The sequence below is a fragment of the Geospiza fortis genome, unplaced genomic scaffold (genome assembly GCF_000277835.1).
Source record: "Geospiza fortis unplaced genomic scaffold, GeoFor_1.0 scaffold264, whole genome shotgun sequence".
NCBI classification, from domain to species: Eukaryota; Metazoa; Chordata; class Aves; order Passeriformes; family Thraupidae; genus Geospiza; species Geospiza fortis.
In genome coordinates this window covers 453,004-476,153 of record NW_005054332.1, presented here as the reverse complement: position 1 = coordinate 476,153, position 23,150 = coordinate 453,004, and the positions used below count along the sequence as shown (strand labels likewise).

The following is a 23,150-nucleotide window of genomic DNA, read 5'->3' as shown; positions in this document are numbered from 1 at the left end:
CAATTAATTACCACAGAAATAAAATAATCTCCTAATTTATGACTGGAGATTTTAAAGACTGCTGTGCCTGCCAGTGAGATAATCTGGCGATTATGGCCTTTTTTTGCTTATTTTTATATAGAATTATATGTGTACATAATATATACAAGATACATTAAAAAAGGCGATTTTTATTCATGTGTAGGTAATTGACTCATTTTTTTAATGCTTTCTTTGCATTTTTCCTAATCTTTCTACACTGAGATAAATGAGGAGGTGGCTTTTTGCTCTTTAGTTTTTAAGCCTGATTTCTGACTGAATCAGAATCCACCTATGAAGGAAAAATTACAAAGAACTGTAATTTCAGAGTTTATTGCTTAATGGACTCCTTTCATCTTTTCAAGGCAGCTTGAAGTATCAGTTCTGAGCAAATTTTTACTATATATCTTCTCTGTCTTCACCCTCTTATATTTACCTGGAAGACCTCTTGGTCCAGGATAACCTTTCAGTCCTCTGCCTGGAAATCCTCTTTCTCCTCTTTCTCCTGGTTCACCTAAAGCAAATTCATGACACATTAGTTACAGTCTGCCTGGAGTATCATTTTTAGTAAATCCTCTTTCAGAAGCGAACAGTTAATAAGCAGAGAATTCATCTTTCAATGATGTCCTGGCACATATCTGTGTAAAATGTTTAGGATTTGATTAGGTTTTTTCACCCATTTGAGTCATACTCAGAAGCAGACAGGCTGAGGGGGAAAGAAACCACCTAGAGCTGGACAGTAAGTACCACATGAAATATGTCACAGGCCATATAACAGGAATAAACCAAAGTCCCAGAATTTCAGGATATTTGGGATACAGACTGAGGCTAGTGGCTTCTGCAAAACTATACAAGCTCAGCTAAGAAGTAAAAATTCTCAAGTGTTGGTCCTCGAGATAGCCAGTGCAGAGGAGACAAAAGGTGGCTACACAGATGACAGTGTTCTGTTGATATTCACATAAGGCATAGTTTTACCTTCACAAAATTTTTTTTTTTCTCATATAATAACGTCATGGAGACTTTCCTTCGGTAGACACCCAGAGTTTCTTTAAGCCCATATCTTGCTCCAAACCTGAATCATCTTAGTAAGAGGAAGGTTTTTTTCTTGCTTAGGTTGTAAAGTTCAAACTCTGTTCACTGTTATCTATGAATCTATCAGAACCAGGAACTCAGAGTGAGGCACTGAGAGTTTTCAGGTTGGCTGCCATGTACCATCATTATAGCTCTTGCACATGAGAGCGTTCACCACTTCCATTGTATCTGTAATGGTATTGCAAGGTTTAACTCTAAGGGAACTCAGAATCTGATGACAGCTATGAAAGCTTTTTGTTAGTTATGATAAGTATTTTGCTTGTTTTGGGGAGGATTTAATGCTTTATTTATTTTTTCTTTTAATATTAATACAGTGTAGCCTGCTGTGTGTTGAATCAAATTTTGCATATCCCATACATCACCTTTGTATTTCTTATTTTTGTTTCTTCTACAGATGACATTACATTGAATTAAAACAGCAACAAAGCTCCAGCAATGATGCTGTTAAGTTTTGCTTTCTTTGTATTCTGTTCCTTCTCTCAAAGGTTTTCCAAATTTCACTTTCAAATAAACCTTGAATCAAAAGTAAACACCCTACTCCAGCAACAGCCCAGCTTTTTGCAGAAAGACAATTTTAAATAAGTCCTTCTTTTTGGAAAACAAATCAAAACCACTGCTGAATAGAAACTAATACACACATGGTCATCATAAGACTTTGTAGAAAATTCTACCCTGTAATCCTCTGGAGGAGAATAGAACCTCTCAGTCATGAACAGAAGAGATTTACTTAGATCGAAGATTATGTGTAAAATATAAGTCAATTTTATTATGGATTTGTCCTTTCCAAAGAATCAATAGACTCTGGCACCTGGTGAAATGATGTTAAATGGCTCAAGTATTATATGCAAATAAAAATTAGATTATTATCAGTCCTTTGTAATGTGATAAACTCGGTGTGCTTGGAAAAGTAGACTGGATTTTAGTGATCTGACTGCTTACATCAGCTCTTAGGATCATGAATCTTGGAGAAGTTAGGTCAATAGCCAGGCTAAATGCAGCAAAGAGAACCACTGCTGGAATCACATGTGGTGTTCGTCATCAAATGACTTCTACAATGTGAGAAGGGACAGGCATCTGCCCTGAACTAGAAGGAAGCAGCTGAGTGCTAATATTGATTCTCAGTCTCATGGACTTCTGAGGTTTTGTGGTTTTTTAGGTGCTGAAAAGCAGATTTCTAAACAAGTCTTGCTGAAGGCAATGAGCCCTTCAATCACTATGGTAACTGACACACCAATAACCAATAGCTTACATTCCTAACTCAGGATCCTGTTTGGACCTCAAGTGTGTACAGCACACATCCACAACCTGTAAACCAAGGGGGCAACAACAGCAGCAAGACCAAAACAAACAAAAAAACCCCAAACAAACCCACAAAAACCAAAACTAAAGCAGTCCCCAAGTGAAAGCCAGCTGGAGAATTTCTTACCTTTAGGGCCTTTACGACCAATCTCACCAGGGGGACCTTTCAGGCCAGGCAGGCCACGGGGGCCAAGCTGTCCTGGGAAACCATTTTCACCAGCAGGTCCTGGAGCACCTGGTGGCCCTGGTCGGCCAGGAAGACCTGGAGCACCAAATTCTGGCCTCCTAAGGCTGGCTGCCAGCTGAGCCAATTGTTCTGCAATGAGCAGGAGGACAGAGTTATGGAGTAAGTGAACAAGAATGAAGAGATTCCCATGATCACTGAAGAAAATGTATGTTCACTGCTACAGGAACTGACAGATTACACTACAGCACCTTCCTTTTTTACTTTGCTATTTACAAAGTTTATTACATGTAAGGTATTATCTTATTATAGAATAAGATATTAATCCTATTTATAAAGGGGTTTTTTTAATATCCTGTTGAGCATTATCAAGAACAGTGACAACTGCTGAAAATTTTTAAAGCATGAGGAGCAATTTCATTCTGTAAACTCTTTAACATTACAGAGGCATAATAACCCAAAAGACATCTTCAATAGCAAGCAGTGAAGAATTTCTTCTGTATTTACAGTGCAGCATAAATTTCTCATCTCAGTAATATCCATGCACCCAATCATATTAGAAAAGCTTCAAACTTCTGTGTGTGTCAAGAACTCAGCAAATTAGGGTTAATTTAGAGTATCTCTGTATTGCTTTAATTTTAAAGTACGTTATCTCCAGAAACCTCTCTTTGCATTCCTCTTCTTTGCACCTATTTTGCACAGTTTGTTTGCTGAAATCTAATAGTAAATACAAAAGGCTAAAAAGCTTTCAGTGATGCTTGTACTTCTATGTATGTAAACACAGCAAGTGATTTGAATACAAAATGTATTTATTTCACACAGCTACACTGGACTATGGCCTGCTTACCACAGCAGTAGTGTGGAATCAACAGGCATTTCAATGAGGCTACAAAATATATATAAACAAGGAACTTGCTCTTACTGTGTCCACATTCACATGTGGAAAAGTTTTCCGCCATGTCCCCTGCTGAGGCCATGCAATGTGCTCTGGGTAAGCATGGGGAAAATCTTGGTTGCCTCCACAGAAACAGGTGATCCCAATTTAAATGCACAAGAAACATCAAATAGTTTTTAGCTTATTTACCTTGCATGACTCTCATGCAAACCTGCTTAATGTGCTGATCACTTGGTTCTTTTCCCTAGGATTAAAAAAATAGGGTTTTAATAAAACAGTTGATGTCACACTTACATTTTATGAGTGTGCCTGATTCAAAAAAATGCTGTCAATAAACAGTTGTCACAGTTTAACCCCAGCTTCCAAACACCACACAGCTGCTCACATCCACAGTCAACACCCGTGGAACAGGAGAAGAAAAAGAAGTCTAATAAATGTAAAGTAAGAAGAGGAAAGGGTAGGAAAAAGGGGAAGATGAAGAAGAATAAGAAAATAAAATACAAAAGAGACAATGATAGTGCAAGTGGTACAAATGAAAGCAGTTGCTCACCACTCCCACAAGTCTTCCCTGCTTACATGGCCAAGTGTGATGCTATATGGTATGGGATATCCCTTTGGCCAATTATAGTCAGCTCTCCCAGCTGTGCCCCCCCCAGATTTTTTGTGCACCTTCAACCTACTCACTGATGGTGCAGTGTAAGGAGCAGTAGAGGCTTTGAGTCTATGCAGTGTTCATGAGTAACTGAAACATCACAGAACGGCTTGGGTTGAAAGGGATCTTTGAAACCATCTAGTTCCAAACCCCCTTCTCAGGGCCCCTTTTAACCTGGCCTTGAACACTTCAGGGATGGAGCCTCCACAACTTCTCTGGGTGACCTGTTAGTACCTCTCCATTCTTGCAGTGAAGAATTTCTTCCTAGTATCTAATCTAAAACTACTCTCTTTCACTTTGAAACCATTACCCTTTTTCCTGCTCCCATCAGTGTACTACAAAGATTATTTTTAGCACAAATCCAAAACATAACCCCATACAAGCCACTATGAAGAAATTTAACTGTATTCCAACCAAAAACAATCCATGAGTCACTAAAAGGTGTTCCAGTTCCTGCAAGTGCAACTATTCCAGCTGATGTCAACTCATCTAGCAAGATAAAGTCTGAGTGATGCTCCTTTGTATCAAACACAGTTTGGTTTCATGCACACTACAGGGGTGGAGTGGGCATAAGAAAACAGAGCTGAACTGAAAGCTGGGGGCCCCAAGGTCGTAGCTGTGTACAACCCAGGATTGCTCTGGTGTACACCTGTGCCTGATGAGGGGCACGCTGTACTTCAGACTGCTGTGGCACTTTAGTTTGGCATGTGCACATGCAAAACAAGGAGCGGTGTGAGTGTGAGATAAAGGTTCAAAAGATACCAATTTCATGAAAACTACTTACAGCTGGACCTTCACTGCCAGGCAGGCCTGGGGCACCCTGCTCACCCTGCAAGCCTCGTGGTCCAGGTAAGCCACGTGGCCCTTCCATGCCAGGCAGCCCCCGACTCCCCTCAGGCCCACGGGAACCGGGATCTCCAGGATTACCAACCTGACAAAGAAAGAGAGGAATTTCAATAGAATGCTGTACTAGTTATAGACTCATTCTGACATATCGAAATGGTGACAGGAGCTATTCACAAATGCAAAGAAATGACTGCTGAAATGCAGCTGTTCAACAGAACTTCTTTTTTAAGTAAGAAACTGGTGTCAGTAGTTGCCTGATTTTTAAGAGGTCTGTACTCTTACAGGGGAGAAGTGGAAAAATAATCTGTCAAAACAGGTAAATGAGATAGTAACATAGGTAAATCAAATAGTGACATGCTCAAGATGGCTCTCTGCCCCTGTGTATGTCAACATGGAACATTTCTAGACATTAAGTGCTGCTTAAGGTGTGAAAATTCCAGGTCCCTTCTTGCTCCAAATGTCTTTCATGTCCTTCTCTAGAGAGTACCACGGTGTGAGCCTCTACTGCATAGCCCAAAGCTGTTTGGGAACGCACATTTTTGCTTTGTTTACTCTGCCAGAGCTAGTTCTAGTGCTTGCACTGGAGTTTGCTGGCAGAGGGGAAGGAACATGCTCCCACCAACTGACATTGACAAACTGCCTGAACAGATGCAGTGCTGCCCTATTTCACTCAGGGAAGGGGTAGAAAGCTATTCCTGACCCTGGGGAATGAAAGGATTGATGTGACTATGTCAACATATCCACTTCAGTACACTGAGAAAACAAAGCTATTGCTTCTGCTCCAGTAATATTACCAAGACTTATTAAATACCATGCAGAGGGTGACCTATTCCAGCAGGCACCTCTGAATTATTGTATTGGGTTTGAGCAGCAATGTTCTGGTAGCAGGGGGCCTACAAGTGTGGCTTCTCTAAGAAGCTGCCAAAAGCTTCCCCCATATCCAGCACAGCCAACACGAGCCAGCTGTGAAACAGACCTACTGGCCAATGCCAAGTCAATCAGCGATGTTAATAAAGCCTCTGAGACAACATATTCAAGGAGGAAAAAATTATTGCCCAGAAATAATTGCAGCCAGAGAAGAGCAGGGTGAGAATATGTGAAATGAACAGCTCTGAAGACACCAAGGTCAGTGCAGAAGGAGGGGGAGGAGGTGCTCCCCTTTTGTGTTACTTCCCATTATCCTACTCTGACTCTGATTGGCAATAAATCAGTTAATTTCCCCAAGTCTGTTTTGGCCATGACTGTAACAGGTTAGGGATCTCTCCCTGGCCCCTTATCTGGGCCCATGAGCTTTTTTTTGTATTTTCTCTTCCTTGGCCAGTTTTGAGGAAGGAAGTGGCAGTATGGCTTTGTTGCACACCTGATGTCCAGTCAAGGTCAAACCACCACAGTTGCTTTCAATACAAGTTATTTACTCCTAATAACCAATAGTAATAATAACAACGAAAAATATGGCACAAAAGAAGAAAAAAAAATCCACCTAAAAATCCCAAAATGAGCAGGAAAAAAAATCTTACATACTCACAACTTCCCAAATCTACTGGGGGCAAAAAAAAAAAAGAGAGCAATACCCTCTGAAAGAGATGCTAAACAACAAATTACTCAGCTGTGGTATCAGTTAAATCCACAAGGTGGGACCATTTTGGTTCCAGCTGTGCTGCATCCCAGACAGCCAATGGCTGCCCCTATCAGAACAAAACCCAAAGAACATGCTTTGATAGATACATTAAGGAGACAGAATAATTGCTTTTATGGACTACACAACTAGGAAGCCATCATTCCTTTCTTCCCCAACCTGGTGAGTTATCAGGTTCCCAGACAGATTATTCTTGTAAGGGTTCTCATTCTTGTGAGGGTGCTCACTGAGATACAAGCACTCTAGGCTCTCATCAAGACAAGAGGATTTTGAAAAATCTAAGTGGATAAAATTATGGATTTCTCTTCTAATCTATCTCTTCCTCATGTCCTTCTTGTAGGATCTTCATCAGTAGTAAATACTCTTTAGCTTGCATTTGCTTAACTCAAAAGTTACCCAGAACACTAATAACACAAGTACAGGATTTTTTGTTATGCTCAGCCTCAGTTCCCCATAGGGAGAACTGTTGGTATTTTAATATCACAGCTCATACTGTCAGATGCTGTAACAATCCAACTCTTCAGTGATCCTGAAATAAAAGAATGAATTCAGCTCTTGAGTTATTTTTTATGGGACATATAAGATCCCGCTCACCTTCCACATCAAAGTCATCATTTTGCAGTAAAATAAAACAAAACAAAATAAAAATAAGATAAAAACACAATAAAAATACAATAAAGGAAGCTGGGCCATAAATACTTCTAGGGTCACAGACATCACAATCCTGCTGCCAGCTTTTTAACAGTGGCACGCAGCCACTGCACTGAGCCTCCTTTCTACTCAACACCTACTGTACAAAGGGTGCCTTCATTGTCTTGAAAAAAAAACTTTCTTGGCCAGAAAACTGCTACTGAATGATGCTTCTTTTTACTGAGTTAGAATCCAGGAATCAAATTCCTTTTCAAAGCTAATTCATTTCAATATTAACTGTATTCAAAATTTAAACAGAAGAAAATCTGCTAAAATACATTCCATTTAACTGCAATAAAGAGGTCAGCTTGTTATTTGCATTTTTCTTTCCTTAAATGAGAAAACCATCTATATGATCTACTAGATCTCTGTATTTCTGTAGCAATGCTATTCATTGTACTTACAGCTCCCTTTGCCCCTGGTAATCCCATGTCACCCTAAAAAGAAGACAAACTATATTAGAAGAGAGTCTCCTTAACACAGACATTACAAATACAGTAAATGTGACACAATGTTTTTTCAATAAAAAAGAAACTTCATATATTGAATTGATTTATGCAAAACTGCCCCACAAATAATTACAATTCCTTTGAGAATGAAACCTTTATTTTGAGTGGGTTTCATACAATTCCTTTCTCAAAAACTTTTCTGTAAGGTTCAAATGAGAAAGCATGTTTGTTATAATTGTTTTTGTATTGCTTCTCTTGGAATTAGACATGTGGCTCTAACCTCTCAAACACAGCTACAGCAGAGGACAATCTTACATAGATTTCTTGGAAACTGTTAGAAGAAGCATTTTTTTAACCAGGATTTTCTAGTTTCTAAAAAGCGACAGAACTATGGATATCTGGGCTGTGTTAGTGCTGAAAAAACTGCAACAGAAACTACCTAAAGTTCTGTGAAGAAACCAAACCCCTACAAGTTCCTATTTCCAGCAATCTTTCTCCTGGCTTCAACAATACCAAAATCCCTTGATCATCTGACTGAGAATAGCAATCCCACTATTCAGGAATTTTTAGGTTTTCCTCTCAAACTTAATTTTTTTTTCTAAAAACAGAACCTGTAAATTTCAATGCTTTCCAAACACCAGGAATAGAGTAATTAGGCAAATAGAACTGCTGTGCTCTGCAAGGGCCAGTTGGTATAAAACTGAAATGTGCCTTTCAGCAATGCAAACATAATGCTTGAAGCACTCCAATAATACTCTGTATTTTTAATTTAAAACAAAAACATAGTATTATATCAAGTAAAGGAATAAAAAGTGCCTTACTAAGTCACCCTTTTCTCCTCCATCTCCTTCTGCTCCAGGTGCACCCTATATCAAAGAAAGACATACTGTCAGCCTTCAGATTAAGTTAACATTATGTAACATTTGGTACTGTGATTTTGAAGTCCCATGATCTTTAACATAACTTACCTGTTCACCCTTAGGTCCTGCTTCACCCACTGAACCCTGAAACGTTAAACATTAAAAATAAAAAGAGGTCTTCAGAATTTTAAAGTTCAGATTCTAAAAGCACACTAAATGTTTTTTGATCCTAAATTTCACATTCATGCAAGAGACTTTTAAAGCTGCAAATTTTTAAGAATTACAATGAAAGCACTTAAATCTGACTATGTAATTTATGTGACAGAGTGAAGGCAAGTACTAGTATGGAACATATGATCCACTACCACACTGTACAGCACAGATGCTGACTGTCCAACGGTACATCTCCCCTTTACAGGACAAATGCTCTTGCAGCTGCTACAGATCTGCTCTGAGAATTGCTTAGAAGCTACAAGTAAATAAATCCAGTAAATTCATCACTTTTTATAGCACCATTATATATTCCATATTGCTGTAGGCTATACTAGCCCTGCTAATGTGGGAAAAGCAGAGACATCCACAAGTACAGCCACAATCTTGTCCTGCGTGCTGTTTAATTCTCAATGTCTTTTAGCAAACCTGTGTCTAGAATTTTGATCATTGCAGTTCAAGCTGAAGGGTTTGTATCTTAAAGGTAATATTCCTTTTTAAAAAGAAATTAGATTATATTTCATCTTAGAATCCTCTAACAAAACATACCCATGTGGACAGGCAGGAAACAAAGAGAAATAAATTAATGACCCAATTAATTTCAAACATATGCAATGTTTATCTACAGCAAAACTACTACTACTACTTTTAGAACAGTATATCATTTAGGAAAATCTTTTTGTATTTGTATTCTGTTAGAAAACCAGTCACACCATCCTTTTAATATTCTTTCCTGTCTGTGCATGTTCAAGGATATGCATTCCAAATGAACTATAACTGTGTGTGATAATCCTGGTTTTTGTAAAACAGACAGAGATGCAGCAGTTTCTCTCCCATTTCGGAGATCCATTTAATTCACATAAGATATAGCACACAGACTGGTATAGCTTTTACTGAATTTAATGAATTCTGACATGTTCTCATGTTCTTGAAGATGAAGAGCTAATACTAAATCATCCACAAAGCCAAGCAGTATAAATGACAGAACTATTTAACATTCCAACTTTGTCAAACAACACTGAAACTATTTTCTCTGAAGTATTCTCAATATTGTGCCTTGTTAAGGTTTCTCAATTACACAAAAAAGACATTGGTTTCCAACCTAACATTATTTTGGGGGCTCTTTTTCTCCCCTTACTTACTTCCTTATAGCAATAAAACTGCCAATAGATAAAGCTGACATAGAAGAATCTATTGCTTTTGTGAGCCTGTCCTGCAATGTTTGTATAAGCAAATATAAAAATCACAACTGAAACTACTGGAATCAATTCTACATTGACTCCAAAAATTGCAATGGAGGAAATAAGGCAAGATGTCAAACGATGAAAATACTCACTTTTATTGACATACTGCCTATCTATTTTGCAAAAATCCCTCTCAAATAATACGCAAGTACTCTTTGGAAAACTGCCTGACAGCATGATCCAAAACTGTACCAGGGGCTCCTTTTACTACTTAGCAGCCCAAAGGATCATGTGGCAGTGCCAAGGTCTGGCACTTAGCTTGGTGCTGTTTAACTGACTAAAATAGACAGAACCCGAGTGTATGAAACCAATCCAAAATACATTAATTAAATACAGTTCTGGTGCTATCTTTGGTGGTGATTTATTCCTCAAGCAGAATAAATCCCACATGTAGACAAGATATCAACAGATAGTACACAATATCTAACAGCTTTAGGATCAAGAATGAGTACTGATATATTTAATTCATGAATTCTACTGGCTTCTGGCTGCTATTTACATCAACTCTTACCATGCAGATATAGCTATGTAACAGAACTTTATAGGATTCCTGTGTACAAAACCACGAAGTTTTGAAATCAGAAAGTGAAAAAAGGTTTCTTCAGCCTAGAACTTACTCCTAGAAGGGGCCAACCCAAAGGCTGGGGTTAACAGGCTACAGAGATGCCTATTTCCAACCTGACAAGGTTGTTTGTGTAAGACTGATGCAGTTGCAAAAGCTGAAGTAAAGAGGAAGGATAGAGTGGCACAATGCTCTCCAGGCTTGTGACTTGGAAGAGATACTGCAAGTCAGCGCTGCTGGCAAGGCTGCAGCCATGCTAAACATGTCCCAGAAAATTCACTACAACCTCCATGCAACTGGAAAATAGAATATGAATCAAGGATACAAGTGGAGAGCTAAAAAGCAATTATAGGATAAAGTAATTCCTAGCACTTTGGACTTTAAGGTATTTGCACACAGCATTAAATTGACCTCAGATTTTTAAAAAAGGTCCAGGCATAAGTCACTGTCATCTGCCAGTTAGATACTCAGAAATCTCCTGGCTGTAGCCTGGATCTCTCTAGGTCTGTTTACAGCATCAACATTCTACTTTTTATGCTAGAGATCTAGATGGTTTATATGGCAAATGAGGAAAATCAAGCACCTTTGGCTGTCAGCACTGCAACAAATGTAAGGGATTTCCTTCTACCTTTGCTTCCTCAGTACCTTCAATCTCCCTCTGGAGAAGTCTCAAATATGAATCACTACCAATCTAATAAAAAGAGACTGCTTTATGTGAATACTTACATTTGACTAGAAACATGTCCTCATCTCAGCATTAAAAGAAAACCAAACAAACATGAAAAAAATACCTCACCAACATCAAAGACTTAGAAGATTGCTTTTAAGTACCAGAAAAGCTTTTTTTAAAAAGGTGCCAAAAACAACAGCAAACCCTACCCAGAAACCCTATGATGCACACTGGGAGCATACCAAGGGCAGGATTCCTCTGTTCAGCTAAGACATTCTACAGCAGTTATACCCACGTCTGACTAACAGTCCAACAGTCCCCTGGTTGTCAGGAGGATGTAAGAGGCACTTCACAAGTGTAATTCATTTAATACTCATGTAGACATGCCTCAAGTAAGGAAGACACAGTAGAGAATGTTTTTATATCAAAGATGTCAGAAGATAGGCAAGTGAATTCCGTCCTTTGCAGTCTCCTACAGCCAAGAGAAGATAAGAAACATCTCTGGCTTTATGCACTGTCTTCACTAACATATATTGAGCAAAGCAGGATATATTCTGCAGTTATTGGGCCCTGGGGCCCAATCCTTCCCTCTCAACAAAATACTTGAGTACTTATATCCTATAATTCTGCACGTATGAATAGGTGTCTCAATTGCTGCATTGGCATGTGCATTTCCATAGCAGGCCCTAAGGCACGTAACAGGCATCACTACTACTGTAGGTGAGAGTTGAAGTTGCAAAGCTCTACAGTGACCACAGATACTGACTGACCACTTCATATCTGGCTGTGTCAATGACTTGCAGTACAATTTAGGTCTTTAAATGATTCAAATTTAAAAAACCAAAATAATTTATATATCACTAATCTTACTTCAGTCCCCTAAGCGGCACTGACAAGACTTTTCCTTTACACGTTTATGAGCTGCATGTAGTTAATAGGCACAGAGAGCACCACTTTCAAGCAATATCTACATACAAAACAAGAAAACAGATATTAATTCATGGAAAAACTGAAAACAGTGCTCAACTTGTTATGTTTACTCCTGACACCACACTGCATGTACAAGTGCATTTCTTACCCGGTCACCTTTACCACCAGGAAGGCCTGGAGGACCAGGCAGTCCAGGAAGTCCAATACTACCCTGGGGACCCTGTGAAAATAAGCCAAGGATGTAAACTTAGCCAATCTTGTTTAGAATGAACAACTAAGGGTCATACCCCGAAGCAGATAGGGCAGAACCTTATTCCCAGAACAGACTTAGCTTGATGAAAGAGGATTATCTGATGCAAATTGGGCTGATCCAAAGTATAGCACTTTAAACAGAATCTTACTATGAATTTATTGCTGACAATCCCAACAAAAATGACTTGCAGGGTTTTCTACCCTCCAGTCCCTCAACGACAGACTGGTTCTCTTAAAAATCCTTCCCAAGATCTTGCACTCTGCGATTTGCACATTCCTCTGTAACAGTAGGCTCTTTCAGCCAAGACCTCCCCAGCTATGCTTCTGACTGATTCTGTGTAAATACTGCTGGAGCTCTGGTAAAAGGTGGCATTCATAATGTGCTCCATTCATTAGCTTCACGTAGCTGTTAGCAGAAAGCCAGTCTCTCACTGCTCCTGTTCCCAGGAGCCCACACAGGAGTGTGCCTCTCAGCTTTGCATGTCACAGGATTTATGGGCTTATCAATTAAAAGAAAAAAGTCATACACATCTCCATGTAATTTAAAACAGCATTTTCTAATATTAGCATGGTCACAGAGGACTGAAAAAGAAACTGAACCACCACTCATTTCAAGGTTATTTTCGGTTCCTTGCGTGGATAAATGGGTAAGTGTAGTTCAGATGATACTGTAGCTCCTTAAAAGTAAGCATGAATACTGAATATAGAAATAAACTGCTTACCAACTTCCCTGGTAAACCTGGAGGACCTGCAGGACCTGTCTCCCCTCTGCTACCCTGGGAGCAAAAATAGAGGGACAACATTATTTCCTGGAATTCTTCTTGTGATCTGGGAATAAAGTATGATTTTTTTTTCCTTATTGTTATGTGATTTACACTACTTAGTTGTTGGGTTTAATTGCAACTTCTTTTTCATCGTGCAAAAATACCATAGGCACTAAAACCAGTGAAACTTTCTGAGTAAACGTTTTTAGTTAACCATGGCATATAACCTTTATTTGGCATTAAATGGTTCAAGTAAATAATTTTGCTGAGCGATTAAGCAAAATGAAGTTCCCTTCGTGGGATCACATCTGAGAGTTACCTGTCACAAACACAATCACTTCATTATGACAACTCTGGCAGGCACGTATAACTTTAGGCTTTTGCTTAGTTTCATCACCTGAGCTCCTATATGACCACATATTTAAAGCACCTGATCCCTAATACACAAATGTAAAAAGCGAATACAGAAGTAATGCTTAACAAACTCATTCAGGTTTAAAAAAAGTCTAGAGTGCTACAGGGAGAGGTAACTTTTAAAAGTCACTATTTATAATAGTGATAAGCATAAATATGTGCTTTACTGCATCTTTATATCTTCACTTCAGACATGTTTATCCATTCAGATCATCATATTCACATTAGTGCTACAATTCTATTTCTCAATGCAGCCACTTAAATACAGACTCTGGGTAAATCTGACATTGAGCCAAACTTGCAAAGATTTTAAACAATTTTTGAACTAAAGTAGCTTTCTCAGAAGATTTTGTCTCTTATGATTAAACTTTTCAGAACAGCTCAATAAGTTTTATAGCTTTACTCTCACATGTACAGACACATCCCTGGACAGATAAATTCAAACAATCCCCCAACACAAGCTTAGGTCTCACTTATGAAACTCTTCTTAAATTCATTGTGTGACTATGTAAGCACTATTTGCAATGAAAGAAAGATACAACATTTAAGACCATAAAATGTCGAGAATTTATGTTATTAGTTATGCAAGTTGATAAACTATTATACAGAGACATAGACAATTTTAGATTAAAGCAAATCTTAGCATTCTAGTGCTGCGTGCAATGGATAATTTTAAATACAGGGGGTTTTTCATAACAAGGACAATATTGTGAAATGTTGTGGCATACTAAATAAAAGCAGATGGCAGACATGGCCTTTTACATTAGGTCACACATGCAATGACAACTTCTCACACAAGCTTAGGAAAGCTAATTCTACAATTCAAGAAATAATTAGGTACCCTGGAGAGATCAGAGAACCAAACATAAACAGACTTTTCAATTCATTTCCTTCAAAATATCCTATGGTGTTAAAATACCTATTACTTTAAAGCACTTTGCATAATTTCTAGAGCTTTTTTATGTTAAAAAAGAAAGGAAGGAAAGGAAGGAAAGGAAGGAAAGGAAGGAAAGGAAGGAAAGGAAGGAAGGAAGGGAGAAAGAAAGAGAGAGAGAAAGAGAGAGAGAAAGAGAGAGAGAGAGAAAGAGAGAGAGAGAGAAAGAGAGAAAGAGAGAGAGAGAGAGAGAAAGAGAGAGAAAGAGAGAAAGAGAGAAAGAGAGAGAAAGAGAGAAAGAGAGAGAAAGAGAGAAAGAGAGAAAGAAAGAAAGAAAGAAAGAAAGAAAGAAAGAAAGAAAGAAAGAAAGAAAGAAAGAAAGAAAGAAAGAAAGAAAGAAAGAAAGAAAGAAAGAAAGAAAGAAAGAAAGGAAAAATGTCTCCTAACTCACCTTCCTCTTACAACCCAGAAAAAGCATTAAAATTTTATTTAATCACGAAATTCTGAACTACATCTCTGACCTGGAATGCTGCTATATTTCTGATGCAGAAACGATGAAGACTAAAATTATGATCAACATTAGAAACTTGTTTCTCATATCATTCTCATGAAACCCATAACAGTCATTCATTACCCATAACAGTCATTGCTATGCAGAGATGAAACAAAAGCAGTATAATCTTTAGAGAGTTAAAATCTTATAATAAACCTCTTAAGCACATCAAAAGTTCTGCTGTTCACACAAAATTCAAGAAAAAGCTTTCACTTTATTTCAAATGCGAAAAAAATCTTTTGTCAAATGCCTGCCACAGGCACCTTGTCAAACAAAATGCTTTTCTAAGGAGGCAAAGAAGGAGGTTAGTTTACAGAAGACCAGAATACAAATGCATAGTATTTCCTTGTAAACATTGACATTATGTCTGTAAGGACAGATTATTTCAAACTATGGGCCACCACTGCAAGATCTGCAGCAGTTTTTTAGCAAGTAAGAGAGTAACTGGAACCCAAAGAATGAGGAATCCCATCCCTGGCATAACTACAAAGACTGTAATGCTTCCTCCAAGTTATACCAGACTGAAATGGCCCTAGGATAGGTTATATAGTAAGCTGCTTGCTCATAGTTCTGAAGGGAAAAAAGGCATCTTGAAATGTCCTCATGTAAACATTTAAAATGCAATGGAAGTCACATCTTAGAAGCACCTAATTTCCCCCACAGCCTATAGGATATTTTCTGAAACAGCTGGTTCAGGTGTTGACATCTGTTCTTGGCCAGATGAAATGTTCCTCTGTGCTGTAAGTCACTACAGGCAGGAATTAGAGCAGAAGGCAGTTTGGCCATGTCCTCAGCCCACCTTTCTGATACAGCAGCCCTCTGTGTAACAGTATACAGATTCAGGCCACCCACAAACCAACAGGCATGCTGCACTGGCTTTAACAAAAAGACTGCCAGAATCTGTGTGGTTTTATGCACTTTTGACACACTTCAGGATCTGTGCTTTTCCCAGAGGTGAAATGCTTAAGGAGGGAAAGAAGCCACTCTAGTTCAGAGTGAGTTGAGACAGACCAGCTTGCATCCATGCTGGTGACCATTCCATGCCTCTAGGAAAAGGCACATGCAAAATTGTAAGTGTGAAATGGTGCACAGCATTGCAATCTGAACACCACCAGGATGCAGCCCTTCCACAGCTCCTGTGCTAGATTTTGTGGTTAGCACAAAATTTACCTTCCCTTTGTTTCAAGGCACAATGGCTGAACCACTCAATATGTTTAAAGATTTGATGCCTTTCTCACAGATCTGTTTTATTCGGCCTTTTAATGTAACATATATAAGAAGACCTTACAGTATTTACAGCTGACCTTCCTTTAAGTTTTCTGGGATGGTTTTCATTCTCACTGAAATTTTGAAGACTTAAACCTTTTGTAGAATTCTCACAAACAAAGTTACAGAATGCATTTGCATGCTAAGAGAGTTTCACTATCTTATTGATTTCCTGTTCATCAATTAAGTGGAACAATAATAAGAATGAGAATACATTCCATTTAATTTGCATCTCACTTGGTTGCCCAGATAAGTGAAACACTGAGTAGAATCAACTGAGAGGTAATCCACAGCATATACTGTAATAACTCTTTACTTAAGAGTTTTTACCTTAAAAACTTGTCATTAATTATAAGTAATTTATTATATATTATTAAATATATGTCATAGGACTGCCAAAGAGAATTAAATCTGTGCAGAATAAAGAAGAATAAACAAAGTACATTTTGGATTTTTTAAACTTCATATTCAAAGTTTTTTGCAAAATGTAATCCAATTTATCAACCATATACTTATGAGACTTAAACTTACCAAATTTTTGTCATGCAACATCTCAGAGGAAATACTCATTTAAGTTCAAGGATTTATCCACAGAAGCATCAACAGGACTCTTTGACCCTCAATACAGTATTGAAAAGCATCCAAGTATGTAAACTAATATTTGAAAGAAGAGTAAATATACAAGTAACTTTCTCTGACACTTTAAATGTAACTTTGCAACTTTGCCATAATTAAATTGTACTGCTCAGGATAATGGTAAGAGGTAGATGTAGCATGAAATGTTCCCTCCTCTAAACAACGCCATGCTTTGGGCAGAAGCAGCATCCCACTAGCCATCATTCCCTTCATAAGTGATACTGTGGCCAAATGTAGAGGGCAGAGACCTTTCATTCTGACTGTGTCTGCAGTGTTAGCTGAAGTCCAGGACAGCTTTGGTACAGTAGCTCCACAACAAATCCATTTTTTACCCAGGTTACCGTCTACACTGTTGAGGAGAAGCCAACACTGTGATATCCGTTGACATCCAGAGGTCTACGATGCCCAAAATTCAAAGAAAGTTGTTGTTGGAGGAGGAGGGGTAAACAAAGAGGTATCAGACAAGAACCTGGCCATGTTATTTAGGAAGACAGGGCTGGATGCCAGGAGAAGTGAAGAGGCTTGGAGCTTATAAAATTTGACTGGGATATGTAGTCTGCAAGCATGACAGAAAAAGTGCTGCCCTGTACAGATCATGCTGCGGAACTGGGCAGGGTCAAAAAGTTTTGTCACATTCATCTAGAGGCTTAGGTTTACTAGATAAAAAGTATCTGCCAAGATGGAAATGTGCTCTGCCCTTTTGACTCTGCTATAAACATTCTAACGTTAACTAACCCCTTTAGCTCTACCTTGAATGTAAACTATGATACCACTTGTGGAACATGTCTGAAATGATGTATAAAAAACATGTCCACTGATTGCTAAACATAGCATATAAACTGAGACAAGGACATTTCATCCTACCATTAAGAGCTACAGAAAGTAACACATTATTTCCATTGCAGTCATGTAAAAGGAATATGACAGAAAATCGACATTTTAGTTACTATAACTAAACTACGTAGGGTAACCGAAGTTACATTTCAGCATAGGCAGGACAGAAATATCTTTAAAGACCAGAAAATTATTTAGCTGAAAGTAACTTAAGATGCTGAAAACAGCATTCTCCTCTAACTTTAGGTTGTGTGACATTTGAGTAGTAAATGTAAGGTACTCTCAAGGTTTTCTCTTTATAGTGAGGCACCTCCAGAGATGAAGTCAGCCCAACTGACCAGAGCCCCTCAGAAGTCTCTCAGAGGGGCTATGGCACCAAATCTTGGGCAGCTGGATACTCAGTCTCTGTTGCTAATGTTGGGAAAACATGTATTATTTCCTAATTACAAAGCAACATGTATGAATGCTGGCCTGCATATACATGAAGTTTGCTCAATTTGCTAGACACGTATTGAACTTTAAGTGATTACTTCAATATTACAAGCTCTCTGCAAAACCACAGGGTGCAATACAGGCTCTCAAAATGTTAGCAATTTACAGGTTAAATAATTGAAGAAAAGCAAGGGATGAAAAAGCAGAGGCAGAGGTCAGTATTTTCTGTAGAAACTAAATTAGATTACTAAATCTCAGCAAATATGAAAGAAAGCGGTTTAAGCAGCTTAGGGAGCATGACTAAATTCCACTGATTAGGAATGACACTCCCACATTTGAGAATTCCTTCCCTTGGCCCACCTGCCATGATGACTGACTTAGAAAGGTTTAAATCACAAATTAGTTTGGTAATTACTTGGATTGGTTAGAGCAATGTGAAGAAAACATAAGGTTAACCAAGAGTGAGGTGGAGAATATGTTTCATTTAGAAATAAAATGCAAAATTTCCACATTGCTCGAGTTGTTTTTCCAGTTTACTGAACACATGAATAGCAAAAGGGGTTTTTTTCCCCCTACCCACTCAGATGGAAGTTGAAGTTTTTTTTAAGGAAAAGCAATAATAGACTAAAGTGATACTTTTTAAAGTAAGTTTCTCCTAAGGATCTATGTCAGAGGTGAGGAAAAAGTCTCTTAACACTTGAGTTTGCCATGAGTTTTTAACTAGAGCTAGAAATCTTGTTTTCAAGTATTTAGTATTTCAAATATTTCGTATCTGCCCTGTGAAACTGTGAAAGTTTACAGATTCACAGAAAGCCAAAATTTGAATCTTCTTTAGTAAAAATATCTTCCAACTACATTCCAACAGCTGTTTAACAATAAAATACACTGAAATAACATGGTTTATGACAGAGGACTCTATAAGCTATTTGGCAAACAGTACAAAAGTATTATTTGTCCCACAGAGCCACTGATGACAGTGCTCTCTTGTGTAACCTTTCAAAAAACTACACACTAGTTGATGTGAAAAATTTCTCTCAAAAAATGTCTTTTGCGAGTAGAAAAAGCTGAAAAGCCCCATGATTTTTAAATATAACACAAATGTGGGCATGCAGGTTTTCCCTAATGCAAATACCAGCCTGCTGCCCCTATTAGCAGAGTCAGTCTTGTTATCCCCTCACAGACCTTCCCCAGATGTCTTTTCCTCTGGAGCTCTGGCCCTCCGGGAGCTACTAGCCATGATGCCTCACACAGTTGCAATAGCAAAGAACAGGGGTAAGTGAAATAGGGGTGTGAGGAGGATTTCATGTGGCTGTTGCTGTGCAACCAATATATTAGGGGACTGCAATTCCCCATTTCCTGCAAAATATCAAGGTTTTTCTTTCTCCAAGGAATAAGCCCAAGCACTCCTGACTTCTACCTGAGTCTTCTATAGCAAAAATAAAATGAAGCATAGGGAGAGAGGAAAAAGGAAAGAACTGCAGATACTTATAAAGTGGGTAACTCAAATTAAGAAGAAATAGGCCAAGAACAATATCTGAATAGGTAAATTCCTCAGGCTTTGAAAGCATTTGGTTGTGCAACTTTCATCTAAAACAAGCAAGTGTTAAAGCTGTGAGAAAATTTCAAATAAGGAAATCAACATTAAAAAAAATGCATATGAAAAATTCTCTTTAGAACAATTATAATTGAATTATAATTGCTTTTCTCAACTTATTGCCAAATTGTCTAGTTTTAGAAGTTTGAAAATCATGCCACATAGAATTATTTAACCAGCAGATTTTTTTTTCCCTAGAAATAGAAGGGTAGATTCCTAATAACTGAAGTTCAAATGTATCTGCCACATGTATATGCTGCAGAAGAAAGAGAAAACCTTCTTTATTCTTCCCTGGCAATAAATATTGACTCAGCTTAGACCAAAGCTCTCTGAAGTTCAGTAGTTCAACACTGTGTCCATCCTAAACAAAAAAGCCCTCATCATTCCCCTTTTTGTGTAGGTAAAGTGTTCCTAAAAAAGAAACAAAATAAAATTAGAGCATTATTCCAGTCATATGCTGCCTGTAGTCTAAAGCTGCCTCTCTGATGAGAGCTAACATAGTTATTATCCAAGACTCTTTACAGCTTTAAGGGAACTACAGATGAGAAGTAGCTCACTGTTTGATGGACCACATACAAGCTTACTTCATCATCAATAATTTACCTCCTTTCTCCATGTTGTGTTGACCAAAAGTTTTCTTTCTATGCTTTGGTTCTAATGTTTACATGTTTTCCAAAATGAGTGCACTTTGTAAACACAGAGAAAATAAAGGCAAGGAATCCAGATGTCTAGCTGGCCTTTAGAGTGATAAAAGAAAAATCATTCTATTTAATCTGTTTTAAGTATTTCTGTTCATCTACAGGGTTACTAATAATTAACCTTATGTGTCAACCCCTGTTCTACGGACTGCTGATTTTGTAAATTCATGTTCACATTGAAAGGATTAAAAGAATAGTTCAGCAGATTACAGTGCATTATCAGAGTGGGCAATTACTTTGGTCTGATTCAATTATAATTCTTGCTCCTGTCACAAGTGTACAGTATCAGCCTAAGAACAGGGCTGAAAACCTTTTCAAGTGTACCCAACACTTTTAAATATAAAGAACAAAAATAAAGACAAAAACAAAAACTTGTTTGCAAGTTGGGTTTTTGGGAGGCTGAAGATGCCTATATTCCATCCTAGTAAATGCCCTTACAATCTCCTTTCTGTATCATCCCTAGGCAGCTGTGGACACAGCAGCAATGCAAAAACTTTCCAAAATAAACATGATCTCATGAATACATCTAGCACCTGATAGTATAAACCACAGGGAAAAAAAAAGGAAGAAAATGGAATCTGTTACTTGGGTGACTGCTGGTGCACGTTTAGGAGCTAATTCAGAAAAGATATTCCTGACCCTTAGAAATATATCACAGCCAGTACCTCACTAAACCTTGTATAAGAATAACTCTACAACTGCATGAGCAAAACTTGTGTCCTTGTATTATAGCAGAAGCTCAGGAAACTCCAGGAAATCATCCCCAGGGTACCAGTGACAAGAGGGAAGCCTGGAAAAGCAATTGCTTACAGAGCCTGAAGCCCGGTTAATGTCATCAGAGTGAATACTTGTGCATGAAAATTTTCTTCAAATCACTGATCCTGTCATCCCTCTCCATCCAGAAGGATTAACAGCAAAGGGAAATTAGATCAGCCTTACGCAGCTTCAAACTATGTCAGGTTCCCTCTAGAGAGAATCAGAAAGCAGTACCCAACACTCTCCAGTATCCAGTCACTCTTTGTCCTCTAAACTGAGCCTTAATAAATACCATCAGTTCACTTTTCTTAGCAGATTTATTTCCTGCTGCAAGCTACCTGCCCAGCAGCAATTTCTCCAGTCTTCCAAATCTTTCTAGTGTTAAGGAAAATCTCCAGGGAAAGAAATTACAACAGCACTGTTTCTAATGAAAGATAAATGCTATTCTTCACACCACTATATCAATGTTAATAATGCCAACCAGACTGTTGCAGCGGAAGAACAGGAGTTTTTCCCAGCTTTTTGTCACAAAGCACACTTATTCCCTCTGTTTGGCTTTTACTCAGAATATTTAAATACAAAGACAAGAAGAATATAAACAAAGGTTAAATTTTTAACTTGTTACCAACATCAAAAATAATCACAGGACATTACTGGACATATATAGAACTGTATTTCTCTGTGTGACAATGCACATCTCCTCGGTAGAGAAGGTAAAGAACTGGTATTTACCTCAAAATTAGAACTTATGATAAATAATAATTTTACCTTGTGGCTATAGCTTCAGCAACCCTATCTTGAGACACTGCAATTTTACGTATGCTCAATTAGAAATTTTTTCCATACTTACCGGTGGTCCCCGGGGTCCTGTTGGACCTGCTTCTCCCTCTGGGCCCTGCTGACCCTGTTTTGGGGAACAAATTTGAAATGCAACAAATTTGAAAAGTGATTTTTTTACACATTTTTCTAAATCTTTTGCATAAGATTAATGGTTTTACCTGTTTACCAGGATTTCCCATTAACCCTGGCACCCCAGGAGGACCTTTATTACCCTGTTGGGCAGAAGATGAAAAATATTAGCAGAGTCAATGGTTTGCACTTCCATTTTGAAGTCAGAAATTAAAATAAGCAAAGCTGTAATGTCTAAACACAATCAGCCTGTGTTAATGTTATAACTTCTGCTTTATTTTTGGTGTTCTTTTAACTTTGACCAAAACTTTCTATCTAATTTTTCAAAAGTCAGATTTCAGTTCCTTTGCTGTTTATGTGCTAACAAAACCCAAAGAGATTTGATTGCTGCTTTCAAATCACAGAAGGCAATATCACTCCATGTAATTTCAGACAAAAATCATGTCTCAGTCTAGTTTTCTATTTCAATTACTTACAGCTAAACTCAAACATCATTGTCTGAAACATTCCACGGTCTCAATCTTACAACAATTTTTTAAACTAAATTGGAATTGATGCTGCAATTTGGTGCTACCCAAATGGAGATAACAACCTCTGTGATTGAATCAGCTTAGGGTGGCTATAAATACTATTCTTATCACAAGATGGTTCATTTCAAGATGCAGTGAGGTAGGCACATCAAAATCTTTCTCTAGCAATGATTTCCAGAATTTTAAAAGGAAATGGCCTTCTTAAGGTATTACTTAATGCCTAGAATAATGAAAACCACATAATGTAGCACACAAATCATGAAAATGTACAGGCCAAAGCTGAATAAAAACTGTATTTAATTCCTTCATCCTAAGGTTTGTCTCTTAACATGAGAAGGTTAGTACAATTTCATAGAATACTTTAGAACTTTAGATACTTCAGCATTTTATTTGTGCTTTAG

The 23,150-nt window shown here is 37.9% G+C and overlaps 1 protein-coding gene across 1 annotated transcript in view; it reads right to left on the bottom strand.

Annotated features, from left to right (window-relative positions):
* Window positions 1–23,150, bottom strand: part of COL9A1 (collagen type IX alpha 1 chain) — an 80,860-nt gene that overhangs the window by 1,720 nt on the left and 55,990 nt on the right. Inside the window, exons 26-37 of the mRNA XM_005421682.2 lie at window positions 23,146–23,150; window positions 22,309–22,362; window positions 22,161–22,214; window positions 13,212–13,265; window positions 12,386–12,457; window positions 8,730–8,765; window positions 8,583–8,627; window positions 7,717–7,749; window positions 4,925–5,071; window positions 3,678–3,732; window positions 2,537–2,725; window positions 455–532 (exon numbers count right to left, since the gene is read on the bottom strand). The exon at window positions 23,146–23,150 is cut by the window's right edge and continues 46 nt beyond it. Coding sequence (XP_005421739.1) covers window positions 455–532; window positions 2,537–2,725; window positions 3,678–3,732; window positions 4,925–5,071; window positions 7,717–7,749; window positions 8,583–8,627; window positions 8,730–8,765; window positions 12,386–12,457; window positions 13,212–13,265; window positions 22,161–22,214; window positions 22,309–22,362; window positions 23,146–23,150 — 822 coding nt within the window. The remainder of the gene's footprint in view (window positions 1–454; window positions 533–2,536; window positions 2,726–3,677; window positions 3,733–4,924; window positions 5,072–7,716; window positions 7,750–8,582; window positions 8,628–8,729; window positions 8,766–12,385; window positions 12,458–13,211; window positions 13,266–22,160; window positions 22,215–22,308; window positions 22,363–23,145) is intronic.